Source organism: Phoxinus phoxinus, assembly GCF_949152265.1.
Source record: "Phoxinus phoxinus genome assembly, chromosome: 16".
Taxonomy (NCBI): domain Eukaryota; kingdom Metazoa; phylum Chordata; class Actinopteri; order Cypriniformes; family Leuciscidae; genus Phoxinus; species Phoxinus phoxinus.
Window position 1 is genome coordinate 5,328,416 of NC_136891.1, and position 17,448 is coordinate 5,345,863.

The 17,448-nt window shown below is 36.3% G+C and overlaps 2 protein-coding genes across 3 annotated transcripts; one reads left to right on the plus strand and one right to left on the minus strand.

Annotated features, from left to right (window-relative positions):
• The first annotated feature begins 1,165 nt into the window (after nucleotides 1-1,165).
• Nucleotides 1,166-10,024, plus strand: napbb (N-ethylmaleimide-sensitive factor attachment protein, beta b). Its single transcript, XM_079584244.1, has 11 exons — nucleotides 1,166-1,382; nucleotides 2,463-2,542; nucleotides 2,803-2,919; nucleotides 4,775-4,821; nucleotides 5,908-5,985; nucleotides 6,759-6,814; nucleotides 6,931-7,015; nucleotides 7,100-7,204; nucleotides 7,284-7,352; nucleotides 8,328-8,378; nucleotides 8,823-10,024. The coding sequence occupies exons 1-11, from the start codon at nucleotides 1,285-1,287 to the stop codon at nucleotides 8,925-8,927; spliced, it is 891 nt and encodes a 296-aa protein (XP_079440370.1). The 5' UTR covers nucleotides 1,166-1,284; the 3' UTR covers nucleotides 8,928-10,024.
• Nucleotides 10,025-10,835: 811 nt separating this feature from the next.
• Nucleotides 10,836-17,351, minus strand: gzf1 (GDNF-inducible zinc finger protein 1). Of its 2 annotated transcripts, none has more exons than XM_079584242.1 (6): nucleotides 17,007-17,285; nucleotides 15,334-16,607; nucleotides 13,881-13,975; nucleotides 13,640-13,807; nucleotides 13,170-13,327; nucleotides 10,836-11,969 (listed from the first exon to the last, which is right to left on the minus strand). In XM_079584242.1, the coding sequence occupies exons 2-6, from the start codon at nucleotides 16,587-16,589 to the stop codon at nucleotides 11,283-11,285; spliced, it is 2,364 nt and encodes a 787-aa protein (XP_079440368.1). In that variant the 5' UTR covers nucleotides 16,590-16,607; nucleotides 17,007-17,285; the 3' UTR covers nucleotides 10,836-11,282. The 2 variants fall into 2 exon arrangements, with proteins under 2 accessions (XP_079440368.1, XP_079440369.1); XM_079584243.1 differs by having other exon boundaries at nucleotides 10,888-11,969; nucleotides 17,234-17,351.
• Nucleotides 17,352-17,448: the final 97 nt, after the last annotated feature.

Genomic DNA, 17,448 nt, shown 5'->3' on the forward strand with positions numbered 1-17,448 from the left:
TGAGGCCTTTGATGTGTCATGTCATTCTGTGGCCGTGCATTCATATAACATTGTGCAGGTGAGCACATTGGTTCTCCTTTCTTATTCATATATAAGCAGCAAAGAAAAATCACCAGCAAAGCTGCTCCTATCAACTCCAAAGGCTGTTTCAAACAATAGTGAGCGGCCGACATTATTCGGTCACTTTGCAATGCCTTACTGTCATTTGCTTTAAACAAGAGTTCAGAAGAAGGGAAACTAACCGCCCTTTCCTGACTTAATTGTATAAACAGAGGAAAGGTGCATGTGATGCTTTTGTTGTATTTTGTACATTATTTGAGTTTTGATAGAGCTTCTATAAAGTTCTGCCTCAGCCTGTTTCTTTCTCTCTGTTTGCACACTATGCCAGGTATAGGCTACTGTTAAAAGTTTGGATTTTCACATACGTGTGTGTGGTTATTCCTGTTATTGCAGCACATATTTATGTCCCAATATGTCTTGTATGTTGAATAAAATACTAAAATCAAAGTTAGTAAAGATGGAAATTGTATTAGTTAATTTTGAATAGGCCAACCGAGCTTCTTTCAATGTTTCAGCCCTCAACTCCATGTAGTGAACTTTTTTAATTTTGTTATTATTATTATTATTATTATTATTATTTTATTGCAGATCACATTTATACAATTTCCCTGTAGTGAACTAGTCTGCTGATCTACAATGCCATCTAGTGCTCAGTATGGAATGAGCATTATATTTTTCGTCATAATATTCTGTAGTGGCAGTGTAAAGAAGCTTATTGCTGATTGATTATTACTCTTCAATGAAGCATGTTCTCTATAACGTTACATGCAAATTTGAGCTGTGCAACCCCATAAGGCTACTACAAGCCATACTTAAATTAAGCCTACAATGCTTATCCTCACATACACTAACTATACTAATCCACAAATATAATTGAAGTAAAAAGTAAATTGATTAAAATGACTACAAATTAATTCAGATATTTAGTTAAAATTGTTAGGTATAACACTAAATGTACGATAATTGCAATATTACGTAACGCGCGTTTATGCGTGTGTTTGGGAGTTGTAGTTTATTTGTACTCGATTCTCTTTACAGGAAGTTCGTTCCATGCGCTCGCAGAACTCGAAATCCCATAATGCCCCGGGTGAGGACGTGCGCCCACGCTTAATAAACGCAATGACAGTATAATCCCCGCTGCTATAGTGACAGAGCGCGAGAGAAGCTAGCAGATAAGCGAAAATATATTTCAGCGTTTTATCTGTTCATTTAACCACAGAAGTAATGGACAATTCCGGGAAAGAAAAGGAGGCAATTCAGCTTATGGCTGACGCCGATAAGAAAGTGAAGTCTTCCGGCTCTTTTTTAGGAGGAATGTTTGGGTAAGCTTAAAACAGATGCTTCCTCTCCTATTTATCCGATCAGTCTGCTAGTCCGTTAAAATAGCATATAGTCAGTATGATCATGTTGTCAAGCTTTGGTTTTAGGTTTACCAGTGAACACTGACTATGAATGTCATGCAAATTACAAATATACATGAATTTTATTGTGAAAGGACCCAAGCTGTTACAGGCCGCTTTGCGCATCAATCGATAGAAAAAAGGCTTGTTTATTATAAAGGATAGCTACATTTATTTGCAGTGATCATAATGACTTAATAATAAATAAAATAATAATAAAAATAATAATTGATGTGGGTTCATGACTGTCCCGGTAAGTGAAGTGTTATGTGTTTGGCGCATTAGTGGCGCAGTGGCTGCGGTATTTACATACAATTGCTTGTTTTTATTTCACTATAATAATACTAAGAAACACAGTATCACGGTACGACCACAATGGCCAAAAGATTATTTGTTAATGCATTCGAGTAACCTGCAATATATATATATGATACGTTATGCAATATTTATTTTAATAATGGCTTACAGTCAATATATACAAGATGTATTGCTAATTACATTTAGATATATTACATCATAGATATATAACATATTCAAGTGTAGTTATATTTTATTAAATCAAGTTTAAAATCTTAATTTAAAACTAAAAATGTATTCAAACGTATAACCTATGTTTTTAATATTCTCAAGACCAGCTGATGTTTTGTTGATATCCTGATCATATAAGCACATATTTAGTGTTATTTATTGTGAACAAGCTCTGACCTACTATGTTGTGAAATGGATTTAATTCAAATAGGTTTGATTAATATTATATGAGGCATTTCAAAAGCTGACCCAATTGAATATTCCCACCAGGACACAAGTTATCTAGGCCTCTCTGTTTATTACCAACTATACTTTTCTCTGACTTAAGCTACTCCAATACACAACCAAATTGTACTTGTAAATACCAACATTTATAAAGCATTTGTCTTCTGTCTTCTGACAAACACTGTAATTTGAGCATTAATATATTGAAATGGACAAAAAGCCATAACTGAATTTTCTCACATCTTTCAGGGGAAATCAGAAAGTGGAAGAGGCTTGTGAGATGTACGCCAGAGCGGCCAACATGTTCAAAATGGCCAAAAACTGGAGTGGTATGTGCTTTTTAGTGGTGCAGGAATTACATCGTTCACCTTTAACAATCATTAATGAATTATACAATGCTTAAAAGGACACATTCAAATAGTTTGAAATGGTCATTAACCAACTAATATTTCTGAATGATTATCTCATCAACGCAAGTTATTATAGTGTAATCTTGAATATTGAAACGGCTTTGTTTGTAATTTACAGGAAGTATTATGTTTATGATATATTCATATTGCACTGATGAGGTTTGTGTGTTTGTATCCAGCTGCAGGCAATGCTTTCTGTCAGGCGGCCAGACTTCACATGCAGCTTCAGAATAAGCACGATTCGGCCACCAGCTACGTCGATGCGGGAAACGCCTTCAAGAAGGCAGATCCACATGGTGAGGACACCGATGATAACTCCCAGTTTCATGACAATCACAGAGCTGATTTATTATGAATGATTGTTGATGCATCTCAAGAGGAAAATACTGGATGAGGCATATGACTGTTGAGAGATGCATCAAATTATCCTAAATTTGTTCTTAAAGGTACATTGTGTAGTTTTTAAAATTATTTTATTAGCTAAAATCAATGTCTTTATTCATAAATATGTTCTCATTGGTGTAAAATTACCTCTGCCAATGATCTGACTTCTCGTAAGCGAAGAATTTCTTATCTTTATTTACATGGGACGGGTAAGTCCAAGGAGGCTTCCATGTCGTTCCGCCATCTTGAAAAACTATAATAGCAGAGAGGGACAAAAAGCAATTTCACCGCTAGATGGGAGAAATTCCTACACAGTGTACCTTGAGCAAATCTCAAACAAGAATCATTTCATCCTTTAATTTTTTTGCTGAATGGATTAATTAAAGGTACACTATGTAATGTTTTTTCTGCTCAAAATGAATAAGATTTAAATAATGAGTTATGAGTAATCCTTTCTATCTAAACTGGTTATATCTCTTAAGCCCAGTAGTGAATGTTTTATGAGCAGCAGGATAACCATATTCATCCGCACAGTCACACCGAGCCGAAGCACACCCAACACAATGCTCTTCTGCAAAATGCATGCAGTTTAGTTTTTTAATGCTAGAGATACATAGTGTACTTTTAACTAAATTATTCTGATTTGATAAAACAATTGTTTGGTTGTGAACTGAATAGTGTTGTTTGTTTTAATATTATATACTGTTGTAGTATGTGTTAATACTTAATATTAGTTTTCATTTTTAAATTGTACCGGTATTTACATTTTTAGTAATTCTGTGTGCTTTTGTCTTTTTTATTCGTTTTTTATATTTCTATTGAATTCAGTTTTAAGTAAAAAAAAATCTCATCTAACATTTATTTTAATTAATGAATTTAAAAAAAAATCATTTTAGTTAACAATAACAGCGCTGGAACTGAAGTTTAAAGAACATCAGAACAGTGAAGCTCAGACAATAAATGAAAACTGTCCTCAGACTCTTTATGCCGTAAGAATGAAGGCCTCATTGCACTTAAAGGGATAGGTCACCCAAAAATGAGAATTCTGTCATCATTTACTCGCCCTCAAGTTGTTCTAAACCTGCAAGAAGATCTTTCTTCTGTTCAACATAAAGGATGATATTTTGAAGGATGCTGGTAACCAAACAGCTGCTGGTCCATACTTCACAGTACAGTAGTATGACTTCCAAAGTATATATAAAAAAGTATACCATGGAAATCAATGGGGAAGAGTAACTGTTTGGTTACCCGTATAATATTCTTCAAAACAACTTATTTTGTGTTCAGCACAAGAAAGAAAATGAATACAGGTTTGGAACAACTTGAGGATGAGTAAATGATGACAGAATTTTTATTTTTGGGTGAACGATCCCTGTAATATTAGTGGGCCTTGCCGGTAGAAACAATGCCACTGACCACTAACAAATCAGATATTTATAATACAATAATTCAGTAGTGTAGCCATGTATGTAATAGAGAATGTTTATGTTAATATGGGCTGTCATTTGATTAAAATGTTAATCAAATGAATTACATTTGACTAATTAGCCTATACATTGTGTATATATATATATATATATATATATATATATATATATATATATATATATATATATATATATATATATATATATGTGTGTGTATATATCACCAAGTAGAAAAAAATTGCCCTTAGAATTCTATACATTTTGTTTTATTTCCATATCATTGATCATAAGCCTGACTGTCTAACTCTTCCTCCTCCTTCTCTTTAATGCTTGCGATTAGAGGCTATCAAGTGCTTAAACGCATCCATTGATATTTACACAGACATGGTAAGATGTTTTTATAGCAGTCAAAAATCATAGTTTCATATAATATTCAGTCAGGTTGTGTTCTGTTTTCATCTGGGGGCATTTTAAACTGCAATCCACCTTTTAGCTGTCCAGCAATCCACCAACTATTACTGGAGAAACTTCCCAAACAGAACATTTGAACAGAATAATGAGACCGTAAAGCATTCCTCTTCCTTCCAAAATCTAGGAGAAATTTCATAAAGTCAGCAGAGCCCCTTTCACACAAAGATTCCGGAAAATACACTGATAATGTGTCCCGGGATCATTTGATTTCGGTTCATTCACACTGCCAGTGATTTCCTGGAATCTATGCATGCATTCACACACATCCCGTAAAGACACGTGAGATCAGGATGTGATGTGTAATATCTCCGCAGCGTCTTAAGTTTGCTTATGATCTGCGATTTCTCTCTCAAGAAACCTTGTTCATGCATTTTTTTTCTAAATGATATATCTATCTGCAGAACCACACTCTGAGGACAACAGCGTCAGACGTGACGTTAGTGTAACCCTACCTAACCACTAACCTTATCCTTCACTATAACTATACACTCAACCTTAGCAAATGCGAACCCCACCCAACCACTTAACCCACCTTTAATGACGCTATAAGCTCCTCCCTAACAATGGTGTGAGACTGCTGGCCTGGTGCTGTTGTCCTCAGACTGCTGGCGGGGAAAATGGTTCTGGTTGGCTATTTAGACTAGCGCATCGCGTACCGTTCCACTAAGCTGGCGAATGATCTCCGCTTCAGCGGCATCACTACGACAACCCTTATGCCATTGGTCCGGCCTTCTGTTCACAGTTCACACAGGGCACGTTTCGGGACTGATCCCAGGCAGCAATGTTACTAGGTCCCCATCCCGGGATCAATCCTGGGACGTGTTTGCGTTCACTCTCACAGAAGGCAATTCTATGGCAATTTTCTGGGATCAACGCTCTGTGTGAAATGGGCTTAGATGAGGCTTATAATATGTATAATCTGCAAAGCATGTAGATTAGAAAAGCTTGATGGATACTGAATGAAATCTTCATTTTATAACGTCTCCTCTGTTCTGTCCTCAGGGAAGATTCACCATCGCAGCCAAGCATCATATCACAATCGCTGAGGTGTACGAGTCAGAGCTGGTGGACATTGAGAAGGTACAAACATGTCATTTCGTGTAACCCAAAGGTGCATCTTATTTATATAGCATATACTGAGAATGTAGAATGGTTTTCTATATTCTGTTGGACACTGAATTCTTAAAACTAAATTTAGTATAAAACACATTCCTAATTTAACAGATATTCATACGCTGAATGTTGATTGATGTTTACCTCATCTTAAAATACATTCTAGCCAGTTCGATCTCTTGCCACCGCGAAGATTTGAAGTGTAAATTAATACATTTACATTTTATCTTAAACCGCAAACGTTTAATACGCAAACAAAGCGTTTGATAATAAATCATTAAGCTACCATTATTATTATTAATGGTGATGATGATGATAATACAATTATTATAATGTATTATTTATTATTAATTAAAGTCATGCATTAAATGGGGTTTTCTTAGCAAGTTCATAAACAGTTCAGCAAAAACCCAGTTGACTCCTAGAATTTTGCTTTAATGATAATTAAAATAAAAATGTATATATTATTATTGACAATTATCACTAATAAATCATTAACCAACCAATGATGACTGATTATAAATGATTGTAATGTATCATTTATTAGTCTTAGTAAAGTATTATTAATAAATAATACATAATAAATGTTTAAAAATAGCATGCAGATTTTATATCCTTTAATAAAGTTGTTTTCTAAGAGTGCGCTGCTCCAGTTATTTGTTGTGGATGTGAACGCTTGATGTTAAACACAACAGTATTCTGTCACCGCTTAAGATGATTCTGTGTCTGCTTGTCCAAAGGCGATTGCACATTATGAACAAGCTGCTGACTATTACAAAGGAGAGGAATCAAACAGGTAAGCTTGCAGATAACCAAGGGCTTGTTTTCCCCCATTTGTTTCTAAAGAGAGGTTTTATGATTAAGGCACTTATTAGTTTCAGATTTGATATGGTCCATTTGCTTAATTTACAGCTCTGCAAACAAGTGTCTGCTGAAGGTGGCTTCATACAGCGCTCAGTTAGAACAGTACCCCAAAGCAATAGAGATTTATGAGCAGGTATGCCGTCTGTCCATCTCCAACATTGCTTAGTCACTCGCCAGCAGTTGCTAAATCATTGTGTGTGTGTGTGTGTGTGAACAGGTTGGATCCAACACCATGGACAATCCCCTTCTGAAATACAGCGCCAAAGAATACTTCTTCAAAGCTGCTTTGTGTCACTTCATCGTGGACGAGCTGAACGCAAAGGTCAGTTCTCAGTTGAGGATGCGCAGATTGATATGGAGAACTGATACAGATGATATGTATGATTTCTTTTCTGTTGTAGCTCGCTATTGCAAAGTATGAAGAGATGTTTCCAGCCTTCTCAGATTCAAGAGAATGCAAACTTCTGAAGGTTTGTGATTTTATCATTTTTAATCGGGGTGGATTAGACTAGTGGGTAAAGCAGAAAAAAAAAATCAAGTCTGCTTGCACTGAAGGACTCTTTCAATTCAGTTTTCCATTAAAGTGCAATATTTCACGTATGTGATTAAAAAATAATAATAATTATGTATGGATTTCCATATTTTCCGACCTGAAAAGTATGAGCCATGTGAATTGCGTAAATCAGAGAAACAAATGGTTGGGGTTGGTGTGAATTACTAAATATACTGTGAAATGTTGCGTTTTCCAATACATTTATTTCATGCACCATCATCGCACCGCTAACTGCGGGACACTATTAGCATGTTAGACAGTGTTCAAAGTGCCAAATGTGAGTAAGAATCGCGGTTGGAATGGTGTTACTTGACAGTTGCCTGGTCATTTTTGCTTATAATTTGCATTTGGAAACGCAACATTCGCCAACCATGACCAGGTTTAGCATTGTGTCTTTCCTCATATTTAAAATATGAAAAGAACATATATATTTCCCTCATATTTTGATGGTTTAATCAAACTTGTAGGGTCATTAAAAACAAATATCCCCTCCAGATATCACTTTTGGCCTCTAATTGTAAAATAAAAAAACAGGAACTCAGTACAGATTATAAGGCTTGCACTATTATTATTGTCAAATATTGCCCTTGATATTGTAATAATGATGTTTATTAACGGAATACATTACAAATGTTTTTATGTGTGGAGAAACGGCATATTCTTTTAGTCTACTCAGGCAACGCAACCTGAAAACCATTTATGATTATTTTTACGTATTAGAAAGAGTTCACATTGGTTATCTTAGTAACATTCAAAAAAGAAACGGTTATTCAAATTGGGAATAAATTATATAAAGAAAGCGAGAAAAGAACATTCTCCATCAATGAGCTGTAAACACCAAGTTTTGCACCACTTTTTGAAAAATGAATAATAAGAGTTTTTGTCCTTCCAGAAACTTCTAGAGGCCCATGAGGAGCAAAACGCAGAGGCTTTCACAGAAGCGGTAAGACTCCACGTTATTACCATTTTATTCATAAAAAATACATTTCATAAATTTTTTTTGCCATGTTAAAATACTTAATATTTCAAACAATGACATAAGTCTGGGACGGGACTGTCTACTAGGTTGTCATTTTTGCAATTCGTTTTGGTGACTCTAATGGCACAGACATCTCATATTAGTTTTATTAATATTTTGAATTAGCTTTTATTTTTATATTCTTAGTTTATCTAAATATTGCTATTTAGGTTTAATTTATTGTTTCTACGGTAGTTAATAATTTCAACCTAAACTTATTTCAGTTTATTGCCTTTCACATTTTAGTTTATTTTGTTTTTCAACTAATATTTATATTTTATTTCAGAAGTGTTTTAGTTAATGATAATAGTGTTCACACTTCCACAGTTCCTCTATATGATGATAAGAGTTTTTCTCTCCATCTTCTAGGTGAAGGAGTTTGACTCCATCTCACGCCTGGACCAGTGGCACACCACCATGCTCCTGCGGATCAAGAAGACCATCCAGGGCGACGACGAGGGCGACCTAAAATGATCTGGACCACCCACTGCATGGCACACTCTTTCCCCACTTCCATTTTACATCAGTTTTGTGCAATGGCCAAGTCCAGGTTTCCCAAAACAGTATGTCAAAATGTATTGCTACAACATTTCTAGAGAATATACTTATAAGCCTGTACTGTTAACATTGATATCCAGTTATATAATATAGCACATATCAAAATTTAGCACAGCAGTTGAAAGATGTGCTCTGGTTTCCCTGTTGCGTCACGAGGGTATTTCTGGAAACACGGAGCCGCGAACCGGTTCATGAGATTTTGGGGAATTTGAGATAGTCCTCGGGTTATTTCGCAACAGTCACTGAATTGTAACGTGCTAGAGCTGCATGAATTGTACAGATATAATGATTGAGTCAGTGCTGCAGGATTAATGTTATTTAGACAATATGTTGTTTTTATTTGTGCAGTTTTTGTAGTCTGCTCACACTAGTTGGCATGCAGGCCTCAAAATGTCCATGTTTCATTTGAATCAGACATTCATGCAGCACTGAGAATTTCAGTTTCCCATAATCCACCATTTTGAATTGGAATTTAAATTCTTAATCATGATGGAAATTATTTCTTTTTTTATCCACTACTTTTGGATTGTTTTCTAAATATATATTTATTTATTTAATTTAATTATTATCTGAAATATTATTATTATTATTACTGTAATGATATTATAACTAGTCTGAAATATTATAAACATTATTACTCTAATAATATTAGTTAAAAAAATCCATTTAATAATCTATTTTTACACCGTCTAAGTTAAATCAGCATCTCCATCAGCAAAGCAATTGATGCGTTTGTAAAATCCTTGTATAACCTTTATTAACATGCTCTATGTGTGTGTGTGTGTGTCGTGTTGTGAATGCAAAGCTCATGTACACACTCTCCACTCCTGTGGTCTTTAGCAGCGCATGTCATTCTGTGTTTCACGTGTCGTGACGTCTGTATTTTACCATATTCTAGAGTTTTTAAGAAGCCATGAAGACGTACCAAACAATGTACTTTCCCACAGAGCAGCTGATGTCTTTACTGAATGTCTGTGAGAATGTACAGAAATAAAAACCAATACTGAAATGGGCACGATTCAGTTCTATCGGTTTCTGCTTGTATAGTGGTGTTCGCCAAGCCTAGCATCACTATTACATATTCTCAGTCACATTTTGATGATTAACTCCTGCACTGCTTGTGCTGTGGACATGATCAAACCACAGGGCTAGTTAAGGAAAGAAAATATAAGAAATATAAATACATTTATTTATAGAGGCCCATATTAGTTTAGTTTGGGGTCGATAAGATTTATTAATGTTTTTGAAAGAAGTCTTTTGCTCACCAAGGCTGCATTTATTCGATCAAAAATTCAATAAAAACACAAAAATATTACAATTTCAAAGAACTGTTTTCTATGTGAATCTATTTTCAAATGTAATTTGTTCCTGTGATCAAAGCTGAATTTTCAGCATCATTACATGATTCAGTGTCACATGATCCTTCAGAAATAATTTTAATACACTGATTTTCGATTCAATAAACATTTATTATTATTCTTAATATTAATTTAGTTGAAATACAAATCTTTTAAGACATTATAAATGTATTAACCGTCACTTTTTTCACACTATCAATGTAATGCTTCCTTGCTGAATAAAAGTATTCATTCCTTTCCAAAAAAAAAAGTGTTACTGATCCCAAACTTTTGAACGGTAGTGCATATAACTGAGTGTGTGCATTTATATTATACATATATTTTCAGTCTAAAACAGGTACTCAGATTTTTACTAGAAATTACATATCAAACTATTATATTAACATGTAAATTTGTACTCGTATTCACTTAACTCAAAAAAAAGTTAAGCCTTAATGTTTCAATGGCATGTTTTTTTTTTTTTTTTGGAAATGGGCCACCTTTGAGCATCTCTGATCTAAAAGACAAAAAGGAAGAAGCTGAATTCAATAGACACTTTATTTTATGTTATCATGGTTGCAAATCATCATACACGTAATAGGATTCTAAAAATAATTTGAAATGTGTATTTGTAGTGTTGAGCATAATAAATATCAGTGAAAATCAATACTGAGAAAAAAAAAGCTAATATTTGGTTTTACAGGAAACACTAAAAAAAAAAAAGTTTAATGACAAGATGTGGAAGAAGAAATTGTATATGATGTTGTCAGAAACAAACTAGAGAAGAATTTAACATTGTGATTTAAGTACTGTACTAGTTACGTTTATAGATCATTTCTCCAATCATAACGCAAACAAAGTATTTACATTGATCATTTGAAGCAATGTTTGATTCTGTTTTGTTGAGTTTTTGCAACTGAAGTTGCAATATAATCTACTCGTCACCCACTTCTACTGAGATTTCTATGGTGTTTGAAGCATCTGCAGTGTGTATGCTTTCGCTGACTTCCTGTTGGACGTCTGCACAGTCCGTCTCCTCAAGCTCAACAGACTGGACAGTTACACACTCTTCAACCGCAGCCGAAGCCAGAACGTTCTGGGTTTCATCGGCTCCCGGTGCTGCAGCTGCTGTGGCTGGAGCCAATATGGCGTCTGAAACGTGCCCGGTGACTGTGATGGGCACAGAACTGGATATCGCCGGCGAGACGCTGATGGAATGTGCGACTGAAATGGGGATGGAAAAGGGAACGGTCACGGGCATCCCGACCGCAGAAGCGTCCAGAGAGATCACGTTGGTGCCGTCCGTGGTGACCAGCGGCTGCAGTTGTGTTCCCGCGGGCACTTCGGTCTGGATGACCGTGAGGCCGCCCAGGGCGCTGTGGCTGACCAGCGCGATGGTTCCAGGACCGGCCCAGTCCCCAGAAATGGTCACGGGTTCTCCGGACACAGTCAACACTTCTTGGGGCTTCTCTGTGTAGCTCTGGTGATCATGTGCTTCGGGAACAGAACCCGCTGCCTTGTCCTTTTTCTGAGAAGAGCCCTTAGGTTTCTTGGCTCGGTTTTCAACATTTCCCTCCAAAACAACCAGGAAGTTCTTCCATGGAGTTTGTTTGTCATGAGTCTGCATTATGGAAAAACTTTGATTATATTAAGTCCCAATTCAATGCACAACACTAAATCCCTACTAACATAACTTGCATATGCATATAACTTAACCAGCATTATTGATATCTAATTAATGTGATGAGAGTTTGATGATTATAAATAGCCAAATAAAAGTGTAACTGGTGTGTGTTCTGAGTAACTGTAACTGTTTAAAAGTTTGGGGTCGGTACGATTTTTTAAAAGTCTGCGTGAACTGGAAGTTGCAACCAATTTTCTTTAGCATTGCGACGTATTTTCAGAATGAAACTGAATATCGGATGAGAAAAATAAAAGGCGTGGCTTGTTTTTTTTCCTGCTGGGAATTGATTGGATCTAGAAAAGTGGGCGTTCCCTTCAGCTCGTCAAACCGGCGTCATCAGAGAAGGAAGGCCATTTCAGAGGGGAAGTATATTTTTTAGATTTTAATTAAATATTTTTTAAGGTTGAATTTGCACAGATAAATTGTTAACCATGAGACTAGTAATTTAAAAGCAAAGTAAATAGTGTCATAATTTTGATTTTAATGCCAACTTTAATGTTTTTGAAAGAAGTCTCTTAAGCTCACCAAGGCTGCATTTACTTGCAGTAAAATAATGCTGTAAAAACAGTAATATTATTACAATTTCAAAAAAAGTTTTACAGTTTTATATATATTTCAAAATGTAATTCATTCCTGCGATGGCAAATCTGAATTTTCAGTCTTCAGTGTCCCATGATCCTTCAGAAATCATTATAATATGATAATTTGCTGCTCAAAGAAAATAATTATGCTAAAAAAATAGTTGTGCTACTTAATATTTTTGTGGAAACTGGTAAATTTTTTCAGGATGTTTTGATGAATGTAAAGTTCAAAAGAACAACATTTATTAAAAATGTTAATCTTTTGTAACATTATAAAAGTATTCACGGTCACATCTGATCAACTTAATGCATGCTTGCTGAATAAAAGCCCTTTCTTTCAAAAGTTAGGAAACATCAGTAACAGGTTTCATTGGCATTCTGGCACCTATAAATATACTTACAGCCCTTTCCGGACTTTCCCCACCATTTATAGTAAAATGCATCATGATTTAATGTTGTAATGCACTGAACTGAAAGCCCATGGGTATGAATATGCTTTATAGTCGCTATAAACCCACTTATAAAACCGTGCTGTGTAAAATGTCAGGTTCTTTACCATCGTGTGTCGGCGTACGGTGGATTTGTCAGTGAACGTTCTTCCACACATGCTGCACATGTACGGCTTCTCTCCTGTGTGGATTCTCTGATGTCTCTGCAGGGCGTTGAGTTGAGTGAACTGCTTATCACAGTCCTTACAATGATACGGCCTTTCCCCTGTGAAGAAAGCAGAGTCAAAACAGGCAGTTCTGCTTTCAATGATCGACCCTATTGTAAAATACACACAAACCTGTGACTGCACATCAGTTGTGCATTGCTTGTTGAACTATACTATACTTTGAACATGCTAATGATGAACTATATTACTTTGCAGTTTAATGTAATTATAATTAATGCAATTATTTACTGCACATTGGTGTCTTTCATTCTGTTATATGATCGATATGCTTTAGTATATGTCGCATTAGAGAGCATCTGACCACTACTGGAGTGAAATGCACACAATATGAAATTCCTTGTGAGGAATACCTGTGTGTGTTTTCATATGCTGGTGGAGGGAGTTCCTCTGAGCAAACGCTCTCCCGCAGGTTTCACATTTGTAGGGTCTGAATCCTGAATGGATTCTGTTGTGATGTTTCAGGTATTCTTTGGATGCAAAGCTCTTCCCGCAGTTCTCGCACATGAACGGCTTTTCACCTAGAGCAGAGGAAGTCATTATCGTTTGCCATCATGTTATTTCTCTTTCAGTAACAGGAACCAGTTGGCTCACCGGTGTGGCATCTTCTGTGGTAGGACAGCATGTGGTTCTGGGTAAACCTGGCGTCACAGAGGTCACAGGCGAACGGTTTCTCTCCGGTGTGGATCCTGGAAAAAGACAATACAGAATGCGTAAATAGTTGTTCATTAGGGATGCATTACAAATCTGTGAAATATTTGCAATATTTAGTACTTTGTTAAACAATTATGATTGCACCAATTTTATTTTTCTGCACATGTATTCTAAAATGTATTTTGATTGTTTGTTTTTTTCACCAGGTATGAACTGTATTTTTTGTCAAAATATTGTCCATCATATTATATTAAATGGTATTAAATAATATGCTATATTTTATTAAATTATATTATATTAAATTGTATATTAAATTAATTATATTAAATTATACAGAAAAAAATTGTCCCAAAAAAGTTGCGTTTGGATTTAAATAGGCAAATTTAGGTGCGAGTGGCTGGGTGCTTGGGAATTGTGTTGTTACGTGATGTGCTGTTTTGTGTGATGTGGTCACGATTCTGTGAAATGTTGATGTTAGTATATAATGTAACTCACACTATGTAGTTCTTTTAAAAAATAATATATTTGGATTATCTTTTTAGAAAGGCCTGACCAGGGACTGCGGTTGCAAATTAGCCTATTGGCTAGAAACCTTTTATGCAACACATCTACACATATTATGATGGCTCTGACTGTGATAATTATGTATGTAATAATGTGCGCTGCATTGTCCCTGACAAATACACGAATTCAATTCATTTAAATACGAGCCTATGATTGGATATTGCAGTGATTATTATGTTTCGATATGTTTGGCAACAGTTCTTCTAACTGTTATTGATGGAGAGTGTGTAGTTTTTCATTTCTAAAACAACCATGTAGGAAGACACATCATGCCCATATTCCAGAATGACAATATCAATATTAAATTTTCACAGATGAATTGGCATCTCAGAGTCCAGACCTTAACGTCTTTGGGATGTTCTGGAGGAGACTTTACAGAGTGCTGGACTCTTGCATTGTCAATACAAGATCTTTCATTGATGCACTTCTTTATGAAAATAAATGTTGTGATGTTATTTCCATCAAGAGGTACATACATTTTTGGCAGTGTATTGTATTATATTATGGACCATAACATATTAATAAAAACAACTCGATTTTTACTTTTTCCTGAGGAAAATGTGAGTGATGCCTTTGCAAATTTCACTGTCATGATGGTATCGTGTTGTGGCTTGTTCTAGGGTTTTGCTGTACAGCTGCCAAGGTTTTTGGAGCTGGTTGCTAATACGTATTGTGTGGTTGCTTCACCTAAAATTGGCTTTTGTCAGTAACTTACTGACCAAAGCCAATTTTAGGTAGCATTTATGTATTTATTAGCACACTAATATTTAGGGTCAGTTTTTTTTTTTAATGACTTGTATCAGATTGACTAGTGCATGTTTCCCACTACCTCTGATGTGTCTTGAGGGCTGAACTCTGGGAGAATCTGGATCCGCACTCGTCGCACTTGAAGGGCTTGTCCCCCGAGTGTGTCCTCTCATGCAGAGTCAGGGCCGTTTTGGAGCTCAGAGATTTGCCGCAGATGTGGCAGTAGTGCCTGTCCGTGCCGCCCTCGTGCACCTGCCGTGTGTGGCGGGTCACGTCCTTCTTGCGCTTGAAGGTTTTGTTGCAGATCTCGCAGGGGAAGAGCCTCTCGTCGTTGTGCACGTGCCGCTGGTGGATTTTCAGGTTGCAGCGGTTGGCGAACGTCTGCTCGCAGATGTCACAGCGGAACGTGGTGTCCATTTGAACCCCGTGGCTGACCTTCAAGTGTTTCAGGAAGCTCTTCTCGTAGTAGAAGGAGCGGCTGCATTGTTCACACCTGTATTTTGCTGCTCCTTTCTTGATCTCCTTCTCGGCTTCGTCGGCCTCGTCCATTTCCTCATTGGGCAGGTAGTCTGATTCTTGAGGGTCTTCCTCAGGCACATCGTGAGGTGACTCGGACCCGCCGTCATCGCAAGCGTCTTTTTCACCCAATGTGTCCTGAGATGGTTCTGCCTCTGGATCATGTGACTTCTGTTCTTCTTCTGCTGCTGCTGCTGTGTCAGAATCATCAACCGTTTCTGTTTGTATCTTTGACTTTTTCAGAGGGAAGTCCACAGAGACTCTGCGACCGGCTAATCTATTGCTTCTCCTGCCGTGCATGTCCGTTTCCGACTCCTTCACATTTTCAGACTCTTTTACTGTCTTTTTTCTCTTTTTTGCTCTTTTCACACATTGTTGTTTTGTCTTGACTTTAGTATTTGAATTCACGTCATCTTTCTGCAGAGATTCAGCTGAAACTGTGCTGGGAATTTCGGCCTCACAAGCATCCACTAAGTCTGGGCACTTCAAGAGAGTAGCCATTTGTAATATGGTACTGATGTGACTTTTCTTCACCTCCATTTTCCCAGAATACACATACTCCAAGAATTTTGCAAACGTATTTGGTGAAATGTCACACAGGAAAATCTTTTTTACTTGGTCATTAGATAAGAGCTGGGATTTGAAGTAACCACTGGATGCGGCGAGGACCACCTGATGGGCCTCAAACTCCTCCAGCTCTCCTTGAAAATCCACCTGCACCGTGATGTCACACAGGTTTCCCATGGTCCTCAGCTTCCACATGGCATTGAGCAGATTTTTATGGTGACAGCTGGATTGCAGTTGAACAAATCCATCACTCATCTTCTCTGGTTTCTGCAGCTGGCACAACATAAGGTAACAAGTCAGTAACAGACACACACACACACACACACACACACACACACACATATATATATATATATATATATATATATATATATATATATATATATATATATGCATTTACTGTGACAAATTTCAAAAAAAATTTTTTACAAACACAGACTATTAAACGCCTTATAAATCACTTTGAGTTCTTTTTTTATTATTAATTAAATGAATATAGCCCTTGTATTTCTGTACAAAATCATTTTTTAGCTATGCTAAGCCGGTTATTGTCATACACAGTATTTAAGAGGTTATTGTACATGCTAAAACTATAGCTTTGTAGGTTAACGTTACCCAAAATATATAAACCAATTTCTCTCAGTCTCATTTAAACTTCTTTTATTCACATACTTATTTATACGTCTTCATTTATCTGCTTTGGAGCAAACCCCGTCAAGCGAAAATAAAAGGCTAATAAGACGCTAAAGCAGTTAGCATCATTAGCTTTGTCTTAAGGTTTTAGAAACTGAGCTAATGAAACTTAAGAGAGAAATACAGGTGATCTGATCAGATGTTAAATGTCCATCGGTGACATGCCGTGAAAGGAGGGTTTGCGTTGCAGGCTGGAGATTTCTTACCGTAAGGCCAGTAAAACGGCAGCCCTGTACAAATCAAATCCACAGGCACAACAAGAGTATTTCCGGTAGAACGCGCACACTAAAGCAGAGGGCATCATGGGAAATTGAGTTTTTCTTTAAGAGATTGTCTTGATTCGTGTATTTGTAGATGTGTAGTGTATTTTAAAATGACATTATGTCTGTTAAATCCCTCCATATAATAATAATAATAATAA

What these genes read in the sequence shown, in the direction of transcription:
- napbb (XM_079584244.1), top strand. Translation starts at nt 1,285, where the DNA reads ATGGACAATTCCGGGAAAGAAAAGGAGGCAATTCAGCTTATGGCTGAC. An exon ending in GAGAATGCAAACTTCTGAAG is followed by an intron (nt 7,353 to 8,327) that starts GTTTGTGATTTT and finishes TTGTCCTTCCAG; the next exon opens with AAACTTCTAGAGGCCCATGA. An exon ending in CAGAGGCTTTCACAGAAGCG is followed by an intron (nt 8,379 to 8,822) that starts GTAAGACTCCAC and finishes TCCATCTTCTAG; the next exon opens with GTGAAGGAGTTTGACTCCAT.
- gzf1 (XM_079584242.1), bottom strand. Translation starts at nt 16,589, where the DNA reads ATGAGTGATGGATTTGTTCAACTGCAATCCAGCTGTCACCATAAAAAT. An exon ending in GCCCTCAAGACACATCAGAG is followed by an intron (nt 13,976 to 15,333) that starts GTAGTGGGAAAC and finishes GTCTTTTTCCAG; the next exon opens with GATCCACACCGGAGAGAAAC. An exon ending in CCACAGAAGATGCCACACCG is followed by an intron (nt 13,808 to 13,880) that starts GTGAGCCAACTG and finishes CCTCTGCTCTAG; the next exon opens with GTGAAAAGCCGTTCATGTGC.